Source organism: Trichogramma pretiosum, unplaced genomic scaffold, assembly GCF_000599845.2.
Source record: "Trichogramma pretiosum strain Unisexual culture from Peru unplaced genomic scaffold, Tpre_2.0 scaffold48, whole genome shotgun sequence".
Lineage (NCBI taxonomy): Eukaryota > Metazoa > Arthropoda > Insecta > Hymenoptera > Trichogrammatidae > Trichogramma > Trichogramma pretiosum.
The window spans coordinates 366,945-386,317 of record NW_019641228.1 but is presented as its reverse complement, the minus strand read 5'-3'; the positions used below and the strand labels follow the sequence as shown (position 1 = coordinate 386,317).

General features: G+C 37.9%; 1 protein-coding gene across 6 annotated transcripts; it reads left to right on the top strand.

Annotated features, from left to right (window-relative positions):
* The first annotated feature begins 382 nt into the window (after positions 1-382).
* On the top strand, positions 383-19,130 carry LOC106650191 (wiskott-Aldrich syndrome protein family member 3). 6 transcript variants are annotated; one of them, XM_014368094.2, is made up of 9 exons: positions 383-1,734; positions 14,386-14,891; positions 14,996-15,149; positions 15,609-15,723; positions 15,979-16,014; positions 17,227-17,574; positions 17,669-17,966; positions 18,042-18,521; positions 18,610-19,130. In XM_014368094.2, exons 2-9 carry the CDS (start codon positions 14,618-14,620, stop codon positions 18,798-18,800), a joined length of 1,896 nt encoding a protein of 631 aa, XP_014223580.1. In that variant the 5' UTR covers positions 383-1,734; positions 14,386-14,617; the 3' UTR covers positions 18,801-19,130. The 6 variants fall into 6 exon arrangements, with proteins under 6 accessions (XP_014223580.1, XP_014223579.1, XP_014223577.1 ...); XM_014368093.2 differs by having other exon boundaries at positions 17,666-17,966; XM_014368091.2 differs by having other exon boundaries at positions 17,227-17,583.
* The last annotated feature ends 243 nt before the right edge of the window (positions 19,131-19,373 follow it).

The following is a 19,373-nucleotide window of genomic DNA, read 5'->3' as shown; positions in this document are numbered from 1 at the left end:
TACTAAAAATTACAATGCTTTATTGAAATAATAATAATTTTTCATCAATTGGATAGTTAATGGTTTTGGTAATATTTTTAAGAGTTCATTAGGAGGTAATTTGAAAATTCGTCTTACCAAGTAAACGTTTGTTTCGAACAGTATCTCATTAATTTTGAAAACAAATAAATTAATTTAGCTGGTTGATTGTAGGCATAACACGGAAAATTCGGAAAATTCCTTCTCAGCCATCGGCGCATCGGTAAAAAAGCGATCCAGCGATCCAGCACCTGCTTCGAAGTCGCTTATTATTCCGCATACAGTGAATTTCGCGAGCTGCCGTGGAGCGCGCTATCGGCCAGCTGCGGCGAACATTCGAAGCTCCGCGCGAGACTTCTCTGCAATTTTTATCGTGAAAACGGGAATGGCTGTCGGTCTCTTTTGCACTCGCGCATAACTATATACCTACGTGTATAGCGGCGTATACTGCAAAGTGTGTGTGTGTGAGTGCATGTGTTTGTAAGTAGCGTGCGATACCGCCGCTCTCGGTTCGGCTGCAATGCAACATTACGTGTATGAGTGAACGGCGCGACTCGCTCTCACGAGCTCTCGCAGAAGCACAAGCAGCCAACAGCAGCAGCAGCAGCCGCAGAGAGTGTAAGTCAGCAGCAGCTCTCGCGTATATATAGTTGCTGCGGCGCGCGGCGTACATGTACACATATATCTCTGCGTGTATACACACACCAACATAGCAGAGGCTCCCATATAAACTCGATAAACGCCATTTTAACCCAACTGTGGAAGTCTTTGGCTGTCGCGACTCGTGCTGCGGCCTGCGAAACTCCGGACTCTGTGTTTGTGTGCGTGCAGCTTTGCAAGTGTATGTAGTGTGTATATACTCTGTTGGCACAGCGAGCTGCAGCGCGCGGCTAGCGGTCAGTTTACGGTGCTCCGAACTCTCTCGGAGACGTCGCAGACGCAGTATACAGTGCGTGTGTGTCTGTCTATGTGTGTGTGCTGGTGCGCGAGTGCACAACATTTTCCGCACCGTCTGCAGAGAGAGAGCGAGACAGTCGTGCCGCGACCCGCCGACGAGGCCTTAACGAGGCCTCAACGAGGCTGACGAATACACGTCAACGGTGATCGTTGCATCGTCCAGTTATCGCACGCGTGAATTATAATTATCGTTTATCGGCGAGCTGCTGGTGTCTATGCAAAAGAAGGGAGTCGTGTTAACAGTGTTTTTGTCTCCCTCTCTATTCTCTCTATCTCTCTCTCACACTGGTGATTGTACACATAGACGTCCTAAGCAAGGATGTGAGCGAGCTGCCAGTTATGTGTTGCTGCGTCTGCTGATGTTGGTCGGTAGCAGTTGCAAGCGAAAACTCCTTGAGCATATACGTGCCTCTCTCGCTCGCTGAGAGAGCTCGTCGCCTATATCTTTCTTTCTACGCGTGAACGCGAGTGCGTATTATATCTCTCTTTCTCGTTCATCGACTGTGCGCCTTTGTGTGATATAACGTGTGCCTCTTTGCGCGTGTGTATGTGTCAACAATCGGCTCAATCAAATCGTAGTCGGAGAAAGCCGAGAGCGAGTAAAACTCCGTAAAGGCCGAAAAAGCTCCTCGCTCGTATATAATACAACTACATATACACAACGTAGTGTCAGTGCGAGTGCGTACATAGATGCCTCTCGAGCTATGTTACAGCCGGTGCTGCTGCTGGATAAGCTGCACGGCGCTGCCGGCCAATATGGTGAGTAGTACTACGATACACGTCTATTTCCAGGCTTCTGTGCGATATTTACGTTCTTTGCTACTATCTTACTGTCATACACGTACGAGCCTGTGTTGGGGTAAATTTTACATATGAAAAATACGGATGCACGAATGCGTACTCCAAATTCGTGCAAAGGCGGCCTCCTCGCTAACTCGCCCGACTCCGTGTATACATGTAGACGTGAAGTATGAGTAAGTGTGCGTGTGTACGTGCGTTTGTGTATGCGAGAAAAGAGAGAGAGACTCGAGTTTTTATTCGCAACGCCCACTTCCTCGTTCGCACAGCTCTCGTGCGCTTATGCCCACGATATTTATGCATTGAGCATCTGTCCGAGTGCGACGAAATTCGCTGATTAATCCTTTGGGAGGTGTCGATGCATTTCTCGGCTTCTCGCGCGTTACTTATGACCGATGCAACGATGTATCGAAGACCACTCGGCTCGAATGCATATTCTATATATATTTTGCGCTGCGTGCCCGACGACGACGACGACATATCCTTGAAAGAGGGCAGGGCCGTACGGTTCGTCCGCGTGTGCGCGAACCGCGCGGCATGCGATATACGTATATATTCATTCGCGCACACACACGCACACAGTCAGCTCGTGTTGCCCTGCAAAAGAGTATTCATTTAATAATTCCATGAATTATTCGACTAGATGCGTCGCCGCCGCGGCCTCTGTGTTCTCTGCACGCGCAGTAAATACTCGTATACTTGTCCGCTTTTTCATCGTGCTCATAGAACGTCGAGAGGAGCATAATAACGATCGCAATGAGTAGGCGTGATTGTACGAAAATGTCTATGTGTACGATACGAATAACGTCTAGTCGCTACTGCTGCTGTTTGCCTGTCTGTGTGAATATATATCGCTCTGTCCGAAGGGGGACAACGCCGATGTGGGAGGTACGTCTTGTTTTCCGTGCGACACAAGTTCGGTGATATACTTATAAATATGAATAAAAAATCAGCTGCTGCATCAAAAGTTATAGTTCAAAATATCATGTCATTGGCTTGAGCTGTAAAAGAATGCGTTGTTGTCGCGTTGAATAATCGAATGTTGTCCAGTCTGCGCGTGCAGCACGTTTACGATGTGTAGGCAACAGTAGCAACAGCAGAACGGACAATTTTGCATGATGGAATCGCGCGTGTGGCACTCGCATACAAACGCTTACACATATAAGGCACGTAAATACACGCAAGATAGCGGATGATTCACGTTCTCTCAAACTGTCGCAGTAGTATTCATAATAACGCATAAATATACGCAAGAGTGTGTGTGTGCATCTGTATGTTTGCGTGTAACTGCTGCACGAACTTAAATATTCGCGTTTTACTCATCTAATGCAACGAACAGAAAAAAAGATGCACGGAGAGCAAAAAATATTATTCAAGTTTCTAGGCAGCTGCTTTTCAAAAGACTGCTTTACACGTCTGCATGTGCACTACATATAATACTCGACGACGAAGACGATGGTGTTTTGTTGTATTCAGGTCGCGTGGGTGAAATGACCTTTTTTATTGTAATTCTCCTTTTTTCGTGTTGCCGTGCGAATGACGAAAAGAAATTTTTATCTGCGTTTTAATCATCTTTGGTTGTTCGTTGAAATTTTACGCGAATTAAATGCATTGAAAAATTTACGAGTTAACTGAGGTGCGTGAAATTCTCGAACTGACGGCTGAAGCTTTCGCCCTTTAACTCATAGAAGAAGCGAAAAATGAATTAAACGTAACTCATACCGTGATTATTTTCTTCCTCTTCCTCTCTTAAATGTACAAAACGCTGTAGTAGAGTGAGCTGATTACATCCAAACGATTCATTCACGACTATGCGTCATTGCGCCATTCTTTATCTCATCGAGCGAGTAAATAAGTTTTTTACCAGATTTTTCATCTCTGAATTTACTGTCTGGCGCGGCAAATGTATAAGGACAAGATGCATTGTCATCATTTTTTTCAATCTCTTGTCCTCAATATCGCATTTGAGAGTTTAACTGTTGATTTCATTGTAATGCGTATTAAAAATAGAGGTTGTCCATTGCTCCGAACGAGCTTTAAATTCATATTGAAACGTTTGACCTTACTTACTTGCAGAATGCTTCATATCGATTTTTGTGCGCCATTATTTTGAAATAAAAGTAAGCATATCGCTATATTTAGAAGACTTGAAGATTCGTAACGAGAGACGAGCGAAAAAGGAGAATTCACGATTGTGTCGACGTACAAACGTACATTGCAAACAATAACTCGCGACTCGGAACCTGTGAATCAATAAATTGTATATTATACTCATAACGATACGATAAGACAATTATCATGCGTCGTCGTGGTTAGTATCGGTAGGCGACTTTTGAGCATAATCGAAATTCGATAAAATATGTCAGTGCCTGGTCAGCGCTAGGTTATTATGGTGCCGCGTAGAAAGATAAGTACTACACTACGAATGTTCTGAATTCGAGTCTTGCGAAGTAGAGAAAGCTCGCGTATGACGAAATGTAGTAGGCTATTGATTTTGAAAACAATTTCTAACTGTGAGTCGACATATAAGAGGCGATGTTACAGAAAAGACAAAATCTCATTTTGATTTTACTCGCGTGTATGCATTAATGAAACATCAACTTGAAATAAGTACTCACAAGCCATGTGTTACTTCATTCCTTCGGGTGTATTCACGAGTCGCGTGTTATTTCACTCGTTCGCGTAAATAGTCAAAAAACAACTGACTGATCGTTTTTGATCTCAAATTACTTTTTCGTCCTAAACTTTTGCATGCTAAATTTAGCAGATACCCATAAGCGCGCTTCTTTATCCGAGTACCTTCAGTGGCAACGCGCGCTGCTTATTAAAACTCCTACGAACTCCGATCTACCGCAATATATAGACGAAAGCAGAAAGGAAGCTAAAGATGCGCGTGTAGAGAAGCCAATTACGATGATTCAAAGTTGCAACCTTAATTGGCATTTGCGAAAAAGGGCCAGAGAGAGAGAGAGAGAGAGAGAGAAAGAGAGCAGCCGCGGGGCTATAGAATTTTGAGGGAGCCACAGCTGTGCTGCCTGTCGGTCGGTCGGTCGATCGTTCGCCGGCCGGCTTGATTATATCGTGCGCTTCTATTCTCTATCTTGTGCGTGCGCCCCGTATACGTGTACATAAGTGTAGGGGCCTAGTATTTTTCACAGCTTCCGCGCGATTCAGATGTAATCAACGACAAGTAGATCAGGTGTTAAAAAAAAAACACGTAAATTTTTTGTGTGGAAGAATCAATTATCTTTTCAGCTAAATCGAATGTACAGAAATCGTTCGATTTTCATGCGCTAAGCGAAACTATGAGAGCGTGGCCGAATACACCCGCACCAAGCACGACCATATCTCGCTCTCTATCTCTCTCTCTCTCTCTCTCTCTCTCTCTCTCTCTCTCTTTCAGTCAACCCCACGTCTGACCGTCAACTGCGCATTGAACTCGATTCGCCCCGCCGTCTATATAATAACCTACATATATGCTGTACGCGCTAAATCCATCGGAGTGAAGCCAATCAACGCGCCTGTGTATGTGTGGGGTCTTTATTCCCTGACTAAGCACGCGAGTTTACACATGTTCTCTCAATGCGAGTACCAATTTTCTGGCTTTCTGCAATATTCCGCGCGTCCGCATAATTCATCCCGCAAAATGGCTCGCTCTCTGGCATCATCGCGCCTTCGCCGAGAGAAGACTCCCTTTCTCATTATCCGCACTGCGCTTCTCATCTGCGTTTATTATAATCTCGATATCCATCCGGAGCTCTATAAGTATAGAGATATATACTCCGTGTCTGTTGTGCCGCGCGCAACCAGAGATATTTCATACAGAGCACGTCGTGTATACGTTTCCGTTGTGTTGCCGCTGCATCTCTTCCTGCGTCATCGATTTAACGTGCACGGCGGTCGATCATTGTTTTTTTCTGTCTCCGTTCCACGCACTTGAATTTTTCAAAGTGCGCAACGATGACGGCCTTTTTAGTAATCTGAGGGCTGCTGCGGGTGCACGATCGAGACTTGCGGGACAGCTCATTTTACAAAGATTCTTGTGCTAGCAAAGAGCGAGAGAGAGAAAAATGTCAGCTCAGGCCTCGCTATTGTATCAAGTTTTTGCGTCGTGCGCTTCTTTTCCAATCGATTACATATACAATTAAGAAAACTTATATTATTGGCAATAAATTCGTAAATAACACTTGAAATAAAAGCGTCACGTAATTCACGTAATCGAAAGTACTCAAAGAGACACTTCATTATGAAACAACGCACTCCGCTTGTGGGGAATGTCATTAGATCTGGTATTGGTGATAGGAGGAGAGAAATCATTTTTGATATTATGTACGGGGGAACTGCGGTTACTGAATTGACAAGCATAATAGTTAGCTGGAGGGGTTATTTAAAATGTTCAATGGCTAATTTATTCTGTTATATTTGAAACCATTTTTCAAAGCACTTTACATCATATTTTTTCCTCTTTGCTTGAAAAAGTGTATTTTTGAATTGAAAATTATGCCTTATGATAATTGATAAATATTTTTGTTGCATAAAAAATGCAAAAAATGCATAAACTGTAGAATACATGGATCTGATTTATCATTTTTCTGTGCTACATAATGAACTCGTGAAAAAAATTTAAATTTTTATGGTAAGATAGAAAGCGAAAATATACTATTATTCATAAAAAGATTTTAATTGCATTAATATAATTGTTTTTTGTAAATAGGTTTTAAGATACTTTTACATAAAATTACTCTTTGCAGATGGCGATGAACATTATATCGTCGCCCCAGCGCAGGAAGGTATCTATTTCCAAGCTGTAGCAAGAAGAATACTTACTCGCGCGCTGAGGCAAAAAGGTATCTAACTCGAGCGCAGCGGCAAAAAGGTTCTAATTCAAGCGAGAAGCAAAAAAGTAGCTAATTCAAACGAAGTGGCAAGAAAGTTTTGACGCGCTGAATTTAGGTTGGCAACGGAGCCGTAAATGATAAAATTTTGTTTTGTATTAGAGCAAAAAAGAGGAAAAACATTTGAGCTAGTGTAATGATTTTCATTCATTTTTAAGGCGAGCAAACAAATCAATCTCGCCGCGATTTCGACTCAATTTGCCACTTATAGAGAACTTTGTATGTTATAAAAGGAAAGTAGAAGTTATCGGCTTTACATAGCTTTGAATTAAATGTTGAATGTTGAATGTTGAAATAAAATTTTATCATTTACGGCTCCGTTGCCAACCTAAATTCAGCGCGTCAAAACTTTCTAGCCACTTCGTTTGAATAAGCTACTTTTTTGCTTCTCGCTCGAGTTAGATACCTTTTTGCCTCAGCGCGCGAGTAAGTATCCTTCTTGCTACAGCTTGGAAATAGATACCTTCCTGCGCTGGGGCGACGATATGAAAAAGCGAGATACATAGGTTCAAGTGCGAAAAATTAAGTCAGGTGTATCTAGCGTGAGAACTTAAGGTGCAATACTAGATATACACGCGCTGATACACTGCATGACTACGTGTGAATATATTCATATAACTTGCTTGTTCGGACTTTTTTATTTACATGCTCGCATCAAGATTTAAATGTGATAATAGTTTAGTAAAATCCCATCTGATTCGCTCCTTTATAATAATATTGAAAAAAATACAGTGATGTTTCAAGTATATAAAGTTTAAAATTGTTAATTATACTTTTTAGTTATAATTAAAATGGTTTTCTTCATACTTTTATGATACAAAAAGCTAAAAATTTACCTGTAAAAAAAATTTGCTAGCACTAAATACGAATCGTCGTTGAGATAATTTTCTCAGATTACTCGTGTTGTTTCAAGATAAACGTTATAGTGACTTTATGCTACAACGTAAAATGATGTATGATGACTACAGTATACTATTTGTAGGGTGTTGCCATTATAATCGCTGTTGTTTTTTTTATCGTGTTATAAGTGCTTGAATGTAACATTCTTGCACCAAAATTCAAGTGGAAATTGTTGTAAAATAAGATTCCTTCTCAATGCTATTGATGTATTATCATTAGTAATACAGAACTTTGAAAAAAATAACAAAGGTCTTGGTATATTATTTGTATATTAAGGTCTTTTGAGGTGGCTTTATACTTTGAATGATTGAAGACAAGATCTAATAAACAATTTGACGAAATTTTAACACTAGTTGGTAACTCTCTTAAATGCAAAACTACTTCATTTGTAAACAAACTGCGTCAAAAAGTTTATCAACTATTACCTTTCAAATAAAATAAAAAAAGTAGAACTTGATGACCGTTTTGAGAAAAATATTTAATGACCAAGTGAAAAATTATGTGTCGGAGAGATTAGCCGATGAGTAATAGCTCTTAAAATAGGGAGCATTGACAATAGATCCTACCTGACGTAGAACCTTTGTCATATTTTATAAATGGCTTCTTATATTACATGTTTTTGACGTTACATATTTTATTAAATTATTTCCCGGCTTTACTTATGATAATGTTTAAATACTCTGCAAAGCGGCAAATTGGTTGTGGTGTCTCCTGAGCTGCAAACACGCGGTTATGAATCTTCAAATTTGTACTGTAATTTTTATAAGTATCGAGCCACTTTAAATAGAGACATTCATTAACATATGCATCGTTTTGACTATAAAAATATATATGCTAATGCCACATGGTACTGTACACGTGCAAAAAGTCAACTATACATTTTAAAGGTTTCTTTTTCTTATTCACCTGCACCCATGAATAACATACGCGCATGCTATTTTTTGCGGTTGAATGCTTATTTGTAGGAATGTATGTCTATATACTTATTATATGGACTATACAATTTATTTTGTAAAAACACTTCTAGTTATGATCAAATCGCTAATCGCTTATGCTTTTTAAATTTAGCTTTATTTTTCAAATCTTTTTGCTGAAAATACATTCATTTAAAATAATGTATTATAGATTTTAAGAAATTTTATTTTTTAGTTATCATTTTGATCAGCATAAATAGTTCTTTTTTGTTTTATTGTTCGTCGGACCAATAAAAAGTGTGTTGAAATTTTGAAGAGAAAATGATTGTTTTTGATTATTGTTTAACCTCAAAAGGCAGAGTAAACATACGCAATGTACTTATAGAGATGAAAACCTATCATATATTCAAAATTCCATTCTATTTCGAATACTGGTTTTGCCCCTCACTATTTGACAATGTATCTAGTGTCTGCGGACAAAAGATAGCATATCTTAATTAAAATCGGTATGTTACTCGTTCTAGAATCTGTTATGAAGATGTACCTTAAATTCTTTTAATGATATACGTTTGAGTCTACTAATCTGGTGTCCATATATTTTGTGACTGAGTTAATTAATTTATCATTTAAAATGTCCATGCTTACACAATCGAAATTAAAAAACAATAACGTATGAAACATAAAAAGAGAAATTGATACAGCTCCCTCTGTATATGATTTTATTGGCGCGCGGTGTACATTCCTTTCCGGAAGTATACAATCGCGATGAGGGAAAAAAGACACGAAGTCAGGCAAAAGATCTCCTCGAGCGTGACCCAAGTGTACGTAGAATATGGCTTACCTCCACTGTAGGCAAGATAACATTTTCCCTTGTTGATGCCTGCATATATCCGCGAAAGAGTAAAAAGAAAAGAAAATATTATGCTCAGTGCAGGACGCGCGTGCGGATAATATATATAGGTTTTTCTTACTGTGGCATTGATATTTCCTTTTCTCTTTTCTTCCGTTTTTGTGGTTTTCCTCTGACATTTTATAATGCGCACTCTTGTTATAGATGTTAAGTCATAGAGTTTGTAAAGTTATGATACGAATTAATTGAAACGGCTGTACCATCAAGAATGAATGCGCAATTTTCACCTGTAACTCAGTTTACTTTAGTCTGATTTGAAAAATTTCTTCATAACATCTTTTTCAGGAATAAAACTAAAATTGGAGTGAATCTGCCATTTAATTTAGTTTGTATTTAATTATTCATATAATTTTCAACGTGTTCGTTTTTCTACTCATAAAAACATGTAATTACGTAAGGTTTATCCTGAATATCTGATTCAGACCAATTTTAACAAATTGAAACAAATTTTTGTTACAAGGACGACGATACGATCTGTTTAAATCTCAGCTAATAAGCTTCTATTGAACGTTTTAGCATACTTTTACTTTTGTCGAACAAACTTTAGTTAATATATGTTTTTGCGAGCTTTCAAAATTTTTTCCTTATTCGGGACAGTTTTAATCTATTTTTAATTAATATTCTAGGTATAAAAGATTAGGAAAAATTGGGTCGTAAGCAGTTTTTTTTGTGCGACAACTCGTTAGCTTCTTGCTCGAGCTTACATTATTCGAACTCTCTTTTGTTCATGCATACATACACATGTACTCGTGCACGAACGCTCACTTGAGGCCTTGCGGTTTTTCATGTATAGTATAGAAATGAGGGAATAACACGTGTAAGAAGAGCATCTATGCAAATACGCACTTAAGCGGGCAAGTTTCTCTAAAAAATATACAAGCATTATTTTTCATGAGATTCCAGGTGAATTTTCCAGTTAGTAATTTTTTTATGTCAGTGGAACGAGAGACGGCTCTGTAGTTTCAGAATTACCAGTTGCAGCAGCTTTGCTTGGAAAATAATTTTTTTTCGCTAGTTCAAAGACCCTAAAAACATAAGCTTAAAGTTGAATTTAACGGCGTACAGTTGCTTTATTGTAATAGCTTGCAAACAATAACGTGTTTTAAAAACACTTCATTCCTCATCTTACGAACTATCGACATCGAGCTTGTCACAGCCAAAGTAAACGGCCTCATGAGTGCCTGTACGTATATGTGGGCACTCGAGACTTCATTATTCGCAATTCTCTCACTTTCTCTTACTTATCCGTAAGATCATCTTCGCTTTAGATTGTTCAAATTATTTTCCTTTGTAAAAAGTCTTACCATAATTACATTAAAATGCTGGTATATATCGACATTATTCTTTTTTATTATGTTAATTGATTAATTTTACTTTTTTAACACTCACTTTTTATTAAAAAATATCAAAACCAGTGTAAAAATTGAAAAATTCTGCCTATACTTTTATTCTTTAAAAATCTAAGTAGCTAATCAGGAAAATATTCAAAATATTATTGTAAACATTCATATTCATACAAGCTCTGATATTATTATGCATCAATATTTTTATACGAGCTTTTAAAAGTTGAAAAAAGATAAAATAATTTTCTGACCTCGACGCGATCGACTGAAGATACGCATCTCCTTGCGAAAGCAAACAACATATATATACGCATGCGACGACGAATGAAAGAAGCGAGAAAAAAGAGAATAAACAACAACACGAAAAGGCGGACAAATTACGGTATTCGCGTTGCGCGCCTTGGTATATACTGTACAAAAAGGAAAAGACGTGTGCGTATAGATGTGATGTGCGTGTGTGTGCGAATAAATGTGCTCGAGTGGGTGAGCTCGGTGCAGTACCTATCACGTACACACACATGAGCCATTCGTACACACATGTATACCGCGTTGCGCTACCGCGCCTCCTGATCTTGTAATACTTGCGAGTTCGTTCACACGTTTACTTTGCGCGTGTGTATATGTTTGAAAAAGCCGAAAACTGATGACGCGTCTGGATTTTTAGAATAAGAAACACTGCGGATCTAAACTTTGCCAAGTTCTAAGTGCAATGCAGTTCTTTTTTTGCTGAAACGCAGTTTCATAGTTAAATACTATCAATCAAGAATTTTGATGCTTTATGTGATTTTCGGATAAGCACGGAAGAAAATTAATTCACGTGTTTATTATCATGATTCATGAAGAGCATTTGAGGTTTTGATAAATCGTATGGCGACTTTCTCTTATCATAATAGGTGGTTAATTTTACATAAAAATAACTAAAGTTAGGGTCATTGTAAGCTTTTTTGTGATATTACTATTAAAACACGAAGAATTGTTCCCGAAGCAAATTTATTATGAAACAAGTATTAGACTTTCAAATTTTTTCTATACGTCTACTTTTAAAGAAAAGAGATGATCAATGCGATGGCCATGGGATGTTATAGTAAACTGATAACTTTTATTGATAAGCATAAAGTTTCGAAGATGAAAAACTCTCATTTATTTTTTTTTTCAATTTGATATTTTCAACCGTTATTAATTGACAGTTTTATTATATAATTTAAAAATTTCAATAAGTCGAAATTCTGATTATGTAAAATGTATTTTGTCAATTAAATTTCGAAGTGCTTTCTAAATAATCATCAAATATTTTAAACATTTAGCTTGATAATCATTGAATGTTATTACTTTAAATGTTATTTATCAATTAAGGTTTTCTCAATTATCAATATACACGAAACATCTATTACGTTCCTTTAAAAAATTACACATAGCTGTGATTTTTACTATACAAAAAAATACCAATTGGGCTATGAGAGTTGTCAAGAGGCATAATAATAAAATAGTTGTAACCTTACTCATGAATGCTATTAATACCAGTTCGTAACAATGAGTGACAATTGATACTGATTTATTTGTTACGACAATTATCGATCTAACATTTCCTTGAAGATGGATCATATCGGTGAATATTATTTCTGCAGTTTAACTTTTTAAATTGTTCAAAACTTCGAGCTTCAACGCTAAACTTTCTCGAAGAATTATTATTATTATTTTAAATGTACGTAATCCATATCAAAACATTTGTTAAAGCAGGGCTGAAAAACTTTCATGTAGTATCGTTTCTACCGATTTTTATATTTTCCTTCTGATGCATTAATAAGTACATGAGACTTTTACAAATACGCGTATGTAATAACAGCCCAAGCATCGCTGGAATGCAATAGATGGCAACTATATTGACTCTCGTCGTCTGTCGTTTAAGCCTCGACGAGGCGCACGACCTACATCGCTTTATGTATATATTATATGCGGCTGGTAAATGATAAAGTTAAAAATATATAACACCGAGTGAGGGAGAACAAAATGCACCAGATTAGAGGATTATCAAAGGTGCGAAGGAGGTTAATGAATGATAGGATCATGATATACTTGTTTCATAAATTCAATTTTCCTTGTTATACAGGGTGGGGAATAAATATGGAAACCCCTGGAAATTTCGCAGAATAAGTTGGGGAAAAAATCGAAAACCTCATATCCGACGTATTTTTTCACGGGGAATCCAATGGTGACCTTGAATTTGACCTTGAACATGACCTTCAAGCTCCAGCGACCCAAAAATCGATTTTTCAAATGTAACCCCCATTTTTAATTGCAGATTTGAAAAGAGCACAAAATTTCACGTCAAAATGTATGTTTTGTTTTTTTTTTTCAAGGTCATTTTAAGGGCGTTACAGACGCAAATAAAACCCCAATTTAACCTAAAACTAAGTTCAAGTAAGGGCTTTTTTTCTCATTGTACCGCCTCCTAAATGACCTTGAAAAAAAAACAAAACATACATTTTGACGTGAAATTTTGTGCTCTTTTCAAATCTGCAATAAAAAATGGGGGTTACATTTGAAAAATCGATTTTTGGGTCGCTGGAGCTTGAAGGTCATGTTCAAGGTCAAATTCAAGGTCACCATTGGATTCCCCGTGAAAAAATACGTCGGGTATGAGGTTTTTGATTTTTTTCCCCAACTTATTCTGCGAAATTTCCTGGGGTTTCCATATTTATTCCCCACCCTGTATATTTTGAGTTGTATGAAAATAATATTATATTTCGATATAAAACGCCGGATTATACTGTATCCTATTAGTAAAATAATAGTACGAAGACATTGTAAAGTGCGCGTAAGGCTTGATCGCCCACGTTAAAAACGGATGCAATATCCAGTTAGTTATCATGCAGCTGTATGCGCATACAAAATAGATATCCTGCAACTTGTTTTTCCCTTTTTTATGCTTAAATTTTGTTGAAAATGTTACCTGATAAATCATCTCATGTTTTGTATATTCAAAATTACACATTAGTTATAATTTCTTCAATGCTATTTTATTTGTAGACACCCGAAATAAGCTTTCTGTTTTCCTTGCATATTCAATATTATACCAGTGACTCATGAAGCCTCCTGAGAATTTTTTGTGGTATTGAGCATTAGTCTGACTGCTACATATACATAAAGTACTAAAGCATGTGTAGGTATAACTCTGCTGCACCCTATACTTTATCAAATCAAGTTCGTATGTGGCGTTAAATTACACTAAGTGCATACAGAATGTAGCAGCGGACGAAACTTTTTTTGCCTCTTCATTTGTGTTTATCCTTTTCTTTTAGCTCGATTAAGCCGAAAACGTGGTAAATTATATCTAGCGTAAAATCGATTCAAATCGCTAAAGGTGCTTAATAATTCGTGTAATTCGGCAAGAAAAGTATTTAAACTCTTTTCTCTTAAGTGATAATGATATGAATTATATCGATGACACAAATGGTCTCATTTATATGAAAAATGAAAATAGATAACATTGAAAAAATATAAATTTGGATGAGTTCAGTAAACCAAATAAGACTGAAAATGAGAAAACACGAACTATCACAACATGAAAAAATTCAATTTTTCTATATTACTATGATCATTATTATGTTACATAACAAGCATGACTAAAGTTTACTTCCGTTTGCCTACAGGTATCCCGCAATTATCGATGAATAAGCGGCGGTAAGGGTGACAGGAGGTCGCCAAGGGTGGAGGTCGAGGTGGGGCAACAAAAGGGATTTGCTCAGCTCACTCCAAAATCCCTGAATCAAGGATAAGAAAAATTGCCTAAGAAAAAGAATTTCCGAAACACTACGGGTCAAAGGACAAAATCGCTAGTCGCAGGTATAGCGTTAAATTTAATCGAAGAAGAAAAAAAACAAAATGCCGCTGCCAAAAAGGGTAGTCGAGCCGGTGCACGTGGCACGGGGTACCATACCCGATCACTTTCCTCTGCCTTCCGAACTGGAAGCAGTGACGAACGGCACATTGGCCAACACCATAAGGCAATTGTCGAGTCTGTCGAGGCACGCCGAGGACCTATTCGGCGAGCTGGCTAAAGAGGCGCACGGTCTTAGCGATCGGGCCAACTCGCTGCAGGCGAGAATCGACAGACTGGCGGTCAAGGTTACCCAACTTGATAGCAACGTCGAAGAAGGTGAGCTAATACATTTTTCTCTTGCTCTTGTTTAACGATCGAGACTCGTACAAGTTTCTCGAATGGTATAATCGTTGTTTTTAACGACATTTTTCGCATTGCAGTCTCGCTGCAAGACATTCACATGCGCAAGGCCTTCAAGAGCTCGGTTGTGTTCGATCAGCAGGTCGTCTCGAGAGATACGATGCCGACCGCCATGATGGAGACCTATCATCAGTGCGATACACCACCGCCTCTCGACAAGCTCAACGTTTATAGGTGCGATTTTCCGCGCTATTATTATTGTCACGATTATAAGCATTCGCGAAATAACTGTTTTGAACACTTTGAACTGCAACTTATCGTAATGAGCTTCTTCTATATAAGCATTAGACAGGGAGTAACGGGTATTTGCCCGTCTCATGTGAAATATCGTGATGAGAATCAGTGTACTATATGTTACATTGCTTTCGATCATGCGATATATTCGAATAAAAGTATTGGACCTATTATAGTTCCAATTAAATTAATAAAATTAAATAGCTTATTTCTCAAATAAAACGGGGCTTGGTCCCTTTAGAAAACTGATAAATTTTACTTTGGTTTTCTAATCTCTTGTGGTCCGTCACTTTGACGTCATTTATTCATTTTCCACTCTGCAGGAATTATAGCAACATCTTATGATATAGGACTTGAAAACCTTCTCAAGCATACGACTAATTTTAACTTTTATTGCAGAGAGGATGGAAAAGATGGTCTCAAGTTCTACACTGATCCGAATTACTTTTTCGACTTATGGAGTCAAGAAATGCTCAAGGACACCGAGAAGAAGTTACATGATCGGGGAAAGAAGGTATTATCGCAAAATTATCGATCAATTTTTTTATTCCTGGCATTATTTTAAATAATATTAAATGTGCCCTCGAATTTCAGCCAATTCAGGGTCTGAAAAATGCCATAACATTTATCGAATATACAATGATTAAATTATAAATTATTTTAACAAAACTAATTTAATATAATTTCTTTATTTTGTTAACAACAACGACAACAACAAAATAACATTGAACTATTCTATTCACATTTACAATGGTTGTATCGTGAAAAGACCGATGAATCGGAATATGCCGAACCGTTCAGAGAGGCAAGTCGATGGTTTGGAAATTAAACTTAGATTTTTCACTGCACTATTTTGTCTTTTTAATGACAAACTGTTCATTTTTCTCGATTCATCATGTATCTGTTTCAATCAATTTTCAACGCACACAAAAATGTGTATGGTATATTGTGCCTGGGTTATCCTATTTCATTAGCCAGCTATATTTATCTACTATTGTTTGTATCGATAAGATAGGCCATTTATAAATCTTCGCTTAAAATAAATAGTTATAGCAGTTGTATTACTAAAGTATTAAGTGCTATTCTTGTAAAAAATTGTTTAAATACCGAAAAATATTTGAGAGTTAATATTTGAGATCAATTTTAATCACATTACATTGTAAGAATACGTGCTACTTGTAAAATGAATTTTGCAATTTTTTATATTTCATAATTTTAATTTTTGTTTAAACTTGATTATCGAAAATCCACAACTTTTTTCACAACAAAACGTCATTATGTAATTTAATCTTTAATTTTTGTAGAATTGGAATTGAAAAAAATTGCATAAATTTCTTACTCCTGTGATTGAATTTGAAAAATCATGGATTGATATTGTGATGTTGACAAAGGATAAACCCAATTTTTTTCTTAAAAAATTAATGCTGTCACAATTTTGTTACGTTGATTTACTGACGACTAGACTTCTATTTTTTGAATATTATTCAAATAACAAAAGCTTCAAGAACTGGCAACTTTCTATAAAGCAACCATAATTTAGCATTAGAAAAAGACATTGCTAGATGATTAGTGTACATTTGTCGCTAGAACATTATACACTGATGCTTGAAATATTTTGCTTATTTTCGACAATCACTTACATTTTTTTCATTAAACAATAATATGCTTCAGAATACTCCGTATTTCAAGTTCGTTATTGCAATGCAATTAAATTGTAAGCATCGCTCGAGGAAAGGTCGTTTTAAAACTGTCCAATACTTCGAGTTTTCAAGGATATTTTTGAAAGTAGTAATTGCACGTAAAAGTGCAACTTAGTTCTTTGAAAATGTTCAGAAAACCTTGTAAATAAAGTTTTACATGCACAAACGACATCATCACATGAAAATTTGTCATACAAGCATTATTCCATTTCGAAGTCCTCTTAAAGATTGAGCTATTAGCACCCATAAGCCTGATCGTGTAGCAAAACACAAATTGGCTAAAAATTAATCTCTTTGATTTGTCTTTTTCGCAACAGCCGCACAGGCCTCGGAACGCCAGTGGCGGCGACGCAGGTCACGGAGGTGGTCGGCACAAGAAACGCGTACGTCAACCGCACAACACGCGCGAGCGTCAGCGACAAATTGCAGTTGGCCACGGAGAGTACATCATGCCTACACAGACCGTGCAGTATCGAGTGCCTCATCAGCAGCAGCTGCCGGAGGAAGCGCTTCTCGACATGGTCATGTCAGATCTGAACAAGCCTCCCCGGCCCAACAGTATCGAGCTGACTCGCAGCTACCCGTCGAATCACCAACCCGATAAGCAGCAGATGATGTATGCCGCGATGAACGATCACTACCGCACTGCTAATTACGGCGGACAGGTTCATATTGTACACTATTAATTCTTTTGTTGCTTTTTGATCTACAAACCAGCAAAATATTTATTTTAATGAATAAAATTTTGTCTCGCAGCAGCTGTCGGGATACGAAGACAGTGCGTACGGTTCGCACTATGCTCCAGGTCAGACGCAGTCGGGAAGTGACACGTACCAAAGCCCAGGAGGTCCGGGTACGCCCAGTCGAGGTGGTAGAAACCGGCCATCGCAGCCACCACCCGCACCACCGAGTAACGCGTCGAGCAACTCCAACACACCAACCATGAACTCGGCCAATAACACACCTACGAGGGGTAGATCAATGAGCACTGGTAGAGAGACTCTGCCACCTCCGCCGCCGCCACCTGGAGAAACCATGTCGCCACCAGCAATGAACGGTTCGTCTTGATTTTTTTATGCTCACGAGTAATGTTCGAAAAGGTTGTTTGATCATTTTTTGTACATTTATGTAGGAACGATCCCAGTGCATTTGCTGAACCAGCGCAACGGTAGCCGCTCTGGCAGCCCATTGCCGAATCACCAATCAACACCGACGTCAATCATGCCAGTCAACATGATGGTTGGTCATCATCAGATTGTGCAGTTGGGCGTCGACGAGACGGAGTCGTCGGTGCAGGATCTGCCTCCGCCTCCTCCGACCCCGGACCCGGCACCAGTTACGCGTCCCGATTCACCGCCGTGCAATATACCACCACCGCCGCCGCCACCCCCACCGCCACCACTAGCCAATGGTCCAGATTCAATTGGCCAACCACAGCCTCTACCTCCTCATCCGTTGACGAACGGTGACATTGCCAAAATGATTGTCAACAATCCACCGAAACTGAAGCCTCTAAAGAGTATTGTTGATGGACAGTTGAGAAAACCAGTGAATCCGAATATACCTGCGGCTGTCGATCCACGAAATGACTTACTCAAAGCCATAAGAGATGGTAAGATTGAAGAATTTTAAAAATTAGTCTGATAATGAGACTTCTAAGTTAGATTAATTATTTTTAAATCTTTCTTCGTTTCTTTCAGGTATTAAACTGCGTAAAGTTGAAAGAAATGAGCACAGAGAGGTCGAACGAGGGAATCCGCTAAACGATGTGGCGTCGATTTTAGCGAGGCGTGTGGCTGTGGAGGTCAGCGATAGTGACTCAGCTTCGGAATCCGAATGCGATAGCGAAGGTTGGAATGAACACGATACGAGTGCAACAAACGTTGCGTGACCAGGCGCCAATGTGCCCGCGGGAACAACCACCCGGGTCACTGCTGTCTAAATCGCCGCTTGTATTTTAGGTTTATTTTTATTTATTATTCAATGTTCGAATTTTTATTATTCATCCAAGCATGCATAATTTTTAAAATCACATGCAAATTTTACTAAGATTTGTCATTTGTCTATGTTAAGTATTTTTTTTTCATGTAGTTAGAATTTTGAATTCAAAAATACAAACTAAATCTGTATAAGTTTTTATAAAATATTACCGATTGTTGTAATGTCACTGAGTTTTTTTACATGTAATTACGTGAAATAATAAGATATGCACTGTAAAGTTTCCAAAAAGTTTAATATTTTTCTTTGGTGCATTAAACTGTATCTTTAATTTTATAAATTATAAAATACACAATTGTATTAATGATTAAAAATTTAACGAAATCTTAGTATTTATAAAAGAATAAAAATGAAATTCTCAAATCAAAAATTCCACGCATTTGAAATACTTCGAAAAGTTTGATCTTTGAAAAACTAGTTATTTTACGTTTTAACACTAACGATCGTTTTCTTAACCGTGCACTTA

What these genes read in the sequence shown, in the direction of transcription:
- LOC106650191 (XM_023458304.1), top strand. Translation starts at nt 14,618, where the DNA reads ATGCCGCTGCCAAAAAGGGTAGTCGAGCCGGTGCACGTGGCACGGGGT. An exon ending in ACGGCGGACAGGTTCATATT is followed by an intron (nt 17,584 to 17,665) that starts GTACACTATTAA and finishes TTTGTCTCGCAG; the next exon opens with CAGCTGTCGGGATACGAAGA. An exon ending in ACTCAAAGCCATAAGAGATG is followed by an intron (nt 18,522 to 18,609) that starts GTAAGATTGAAG and finishes CGTTTCTTTCAG; the next exon opens with GTATTAAACTGCGTAAAGTT.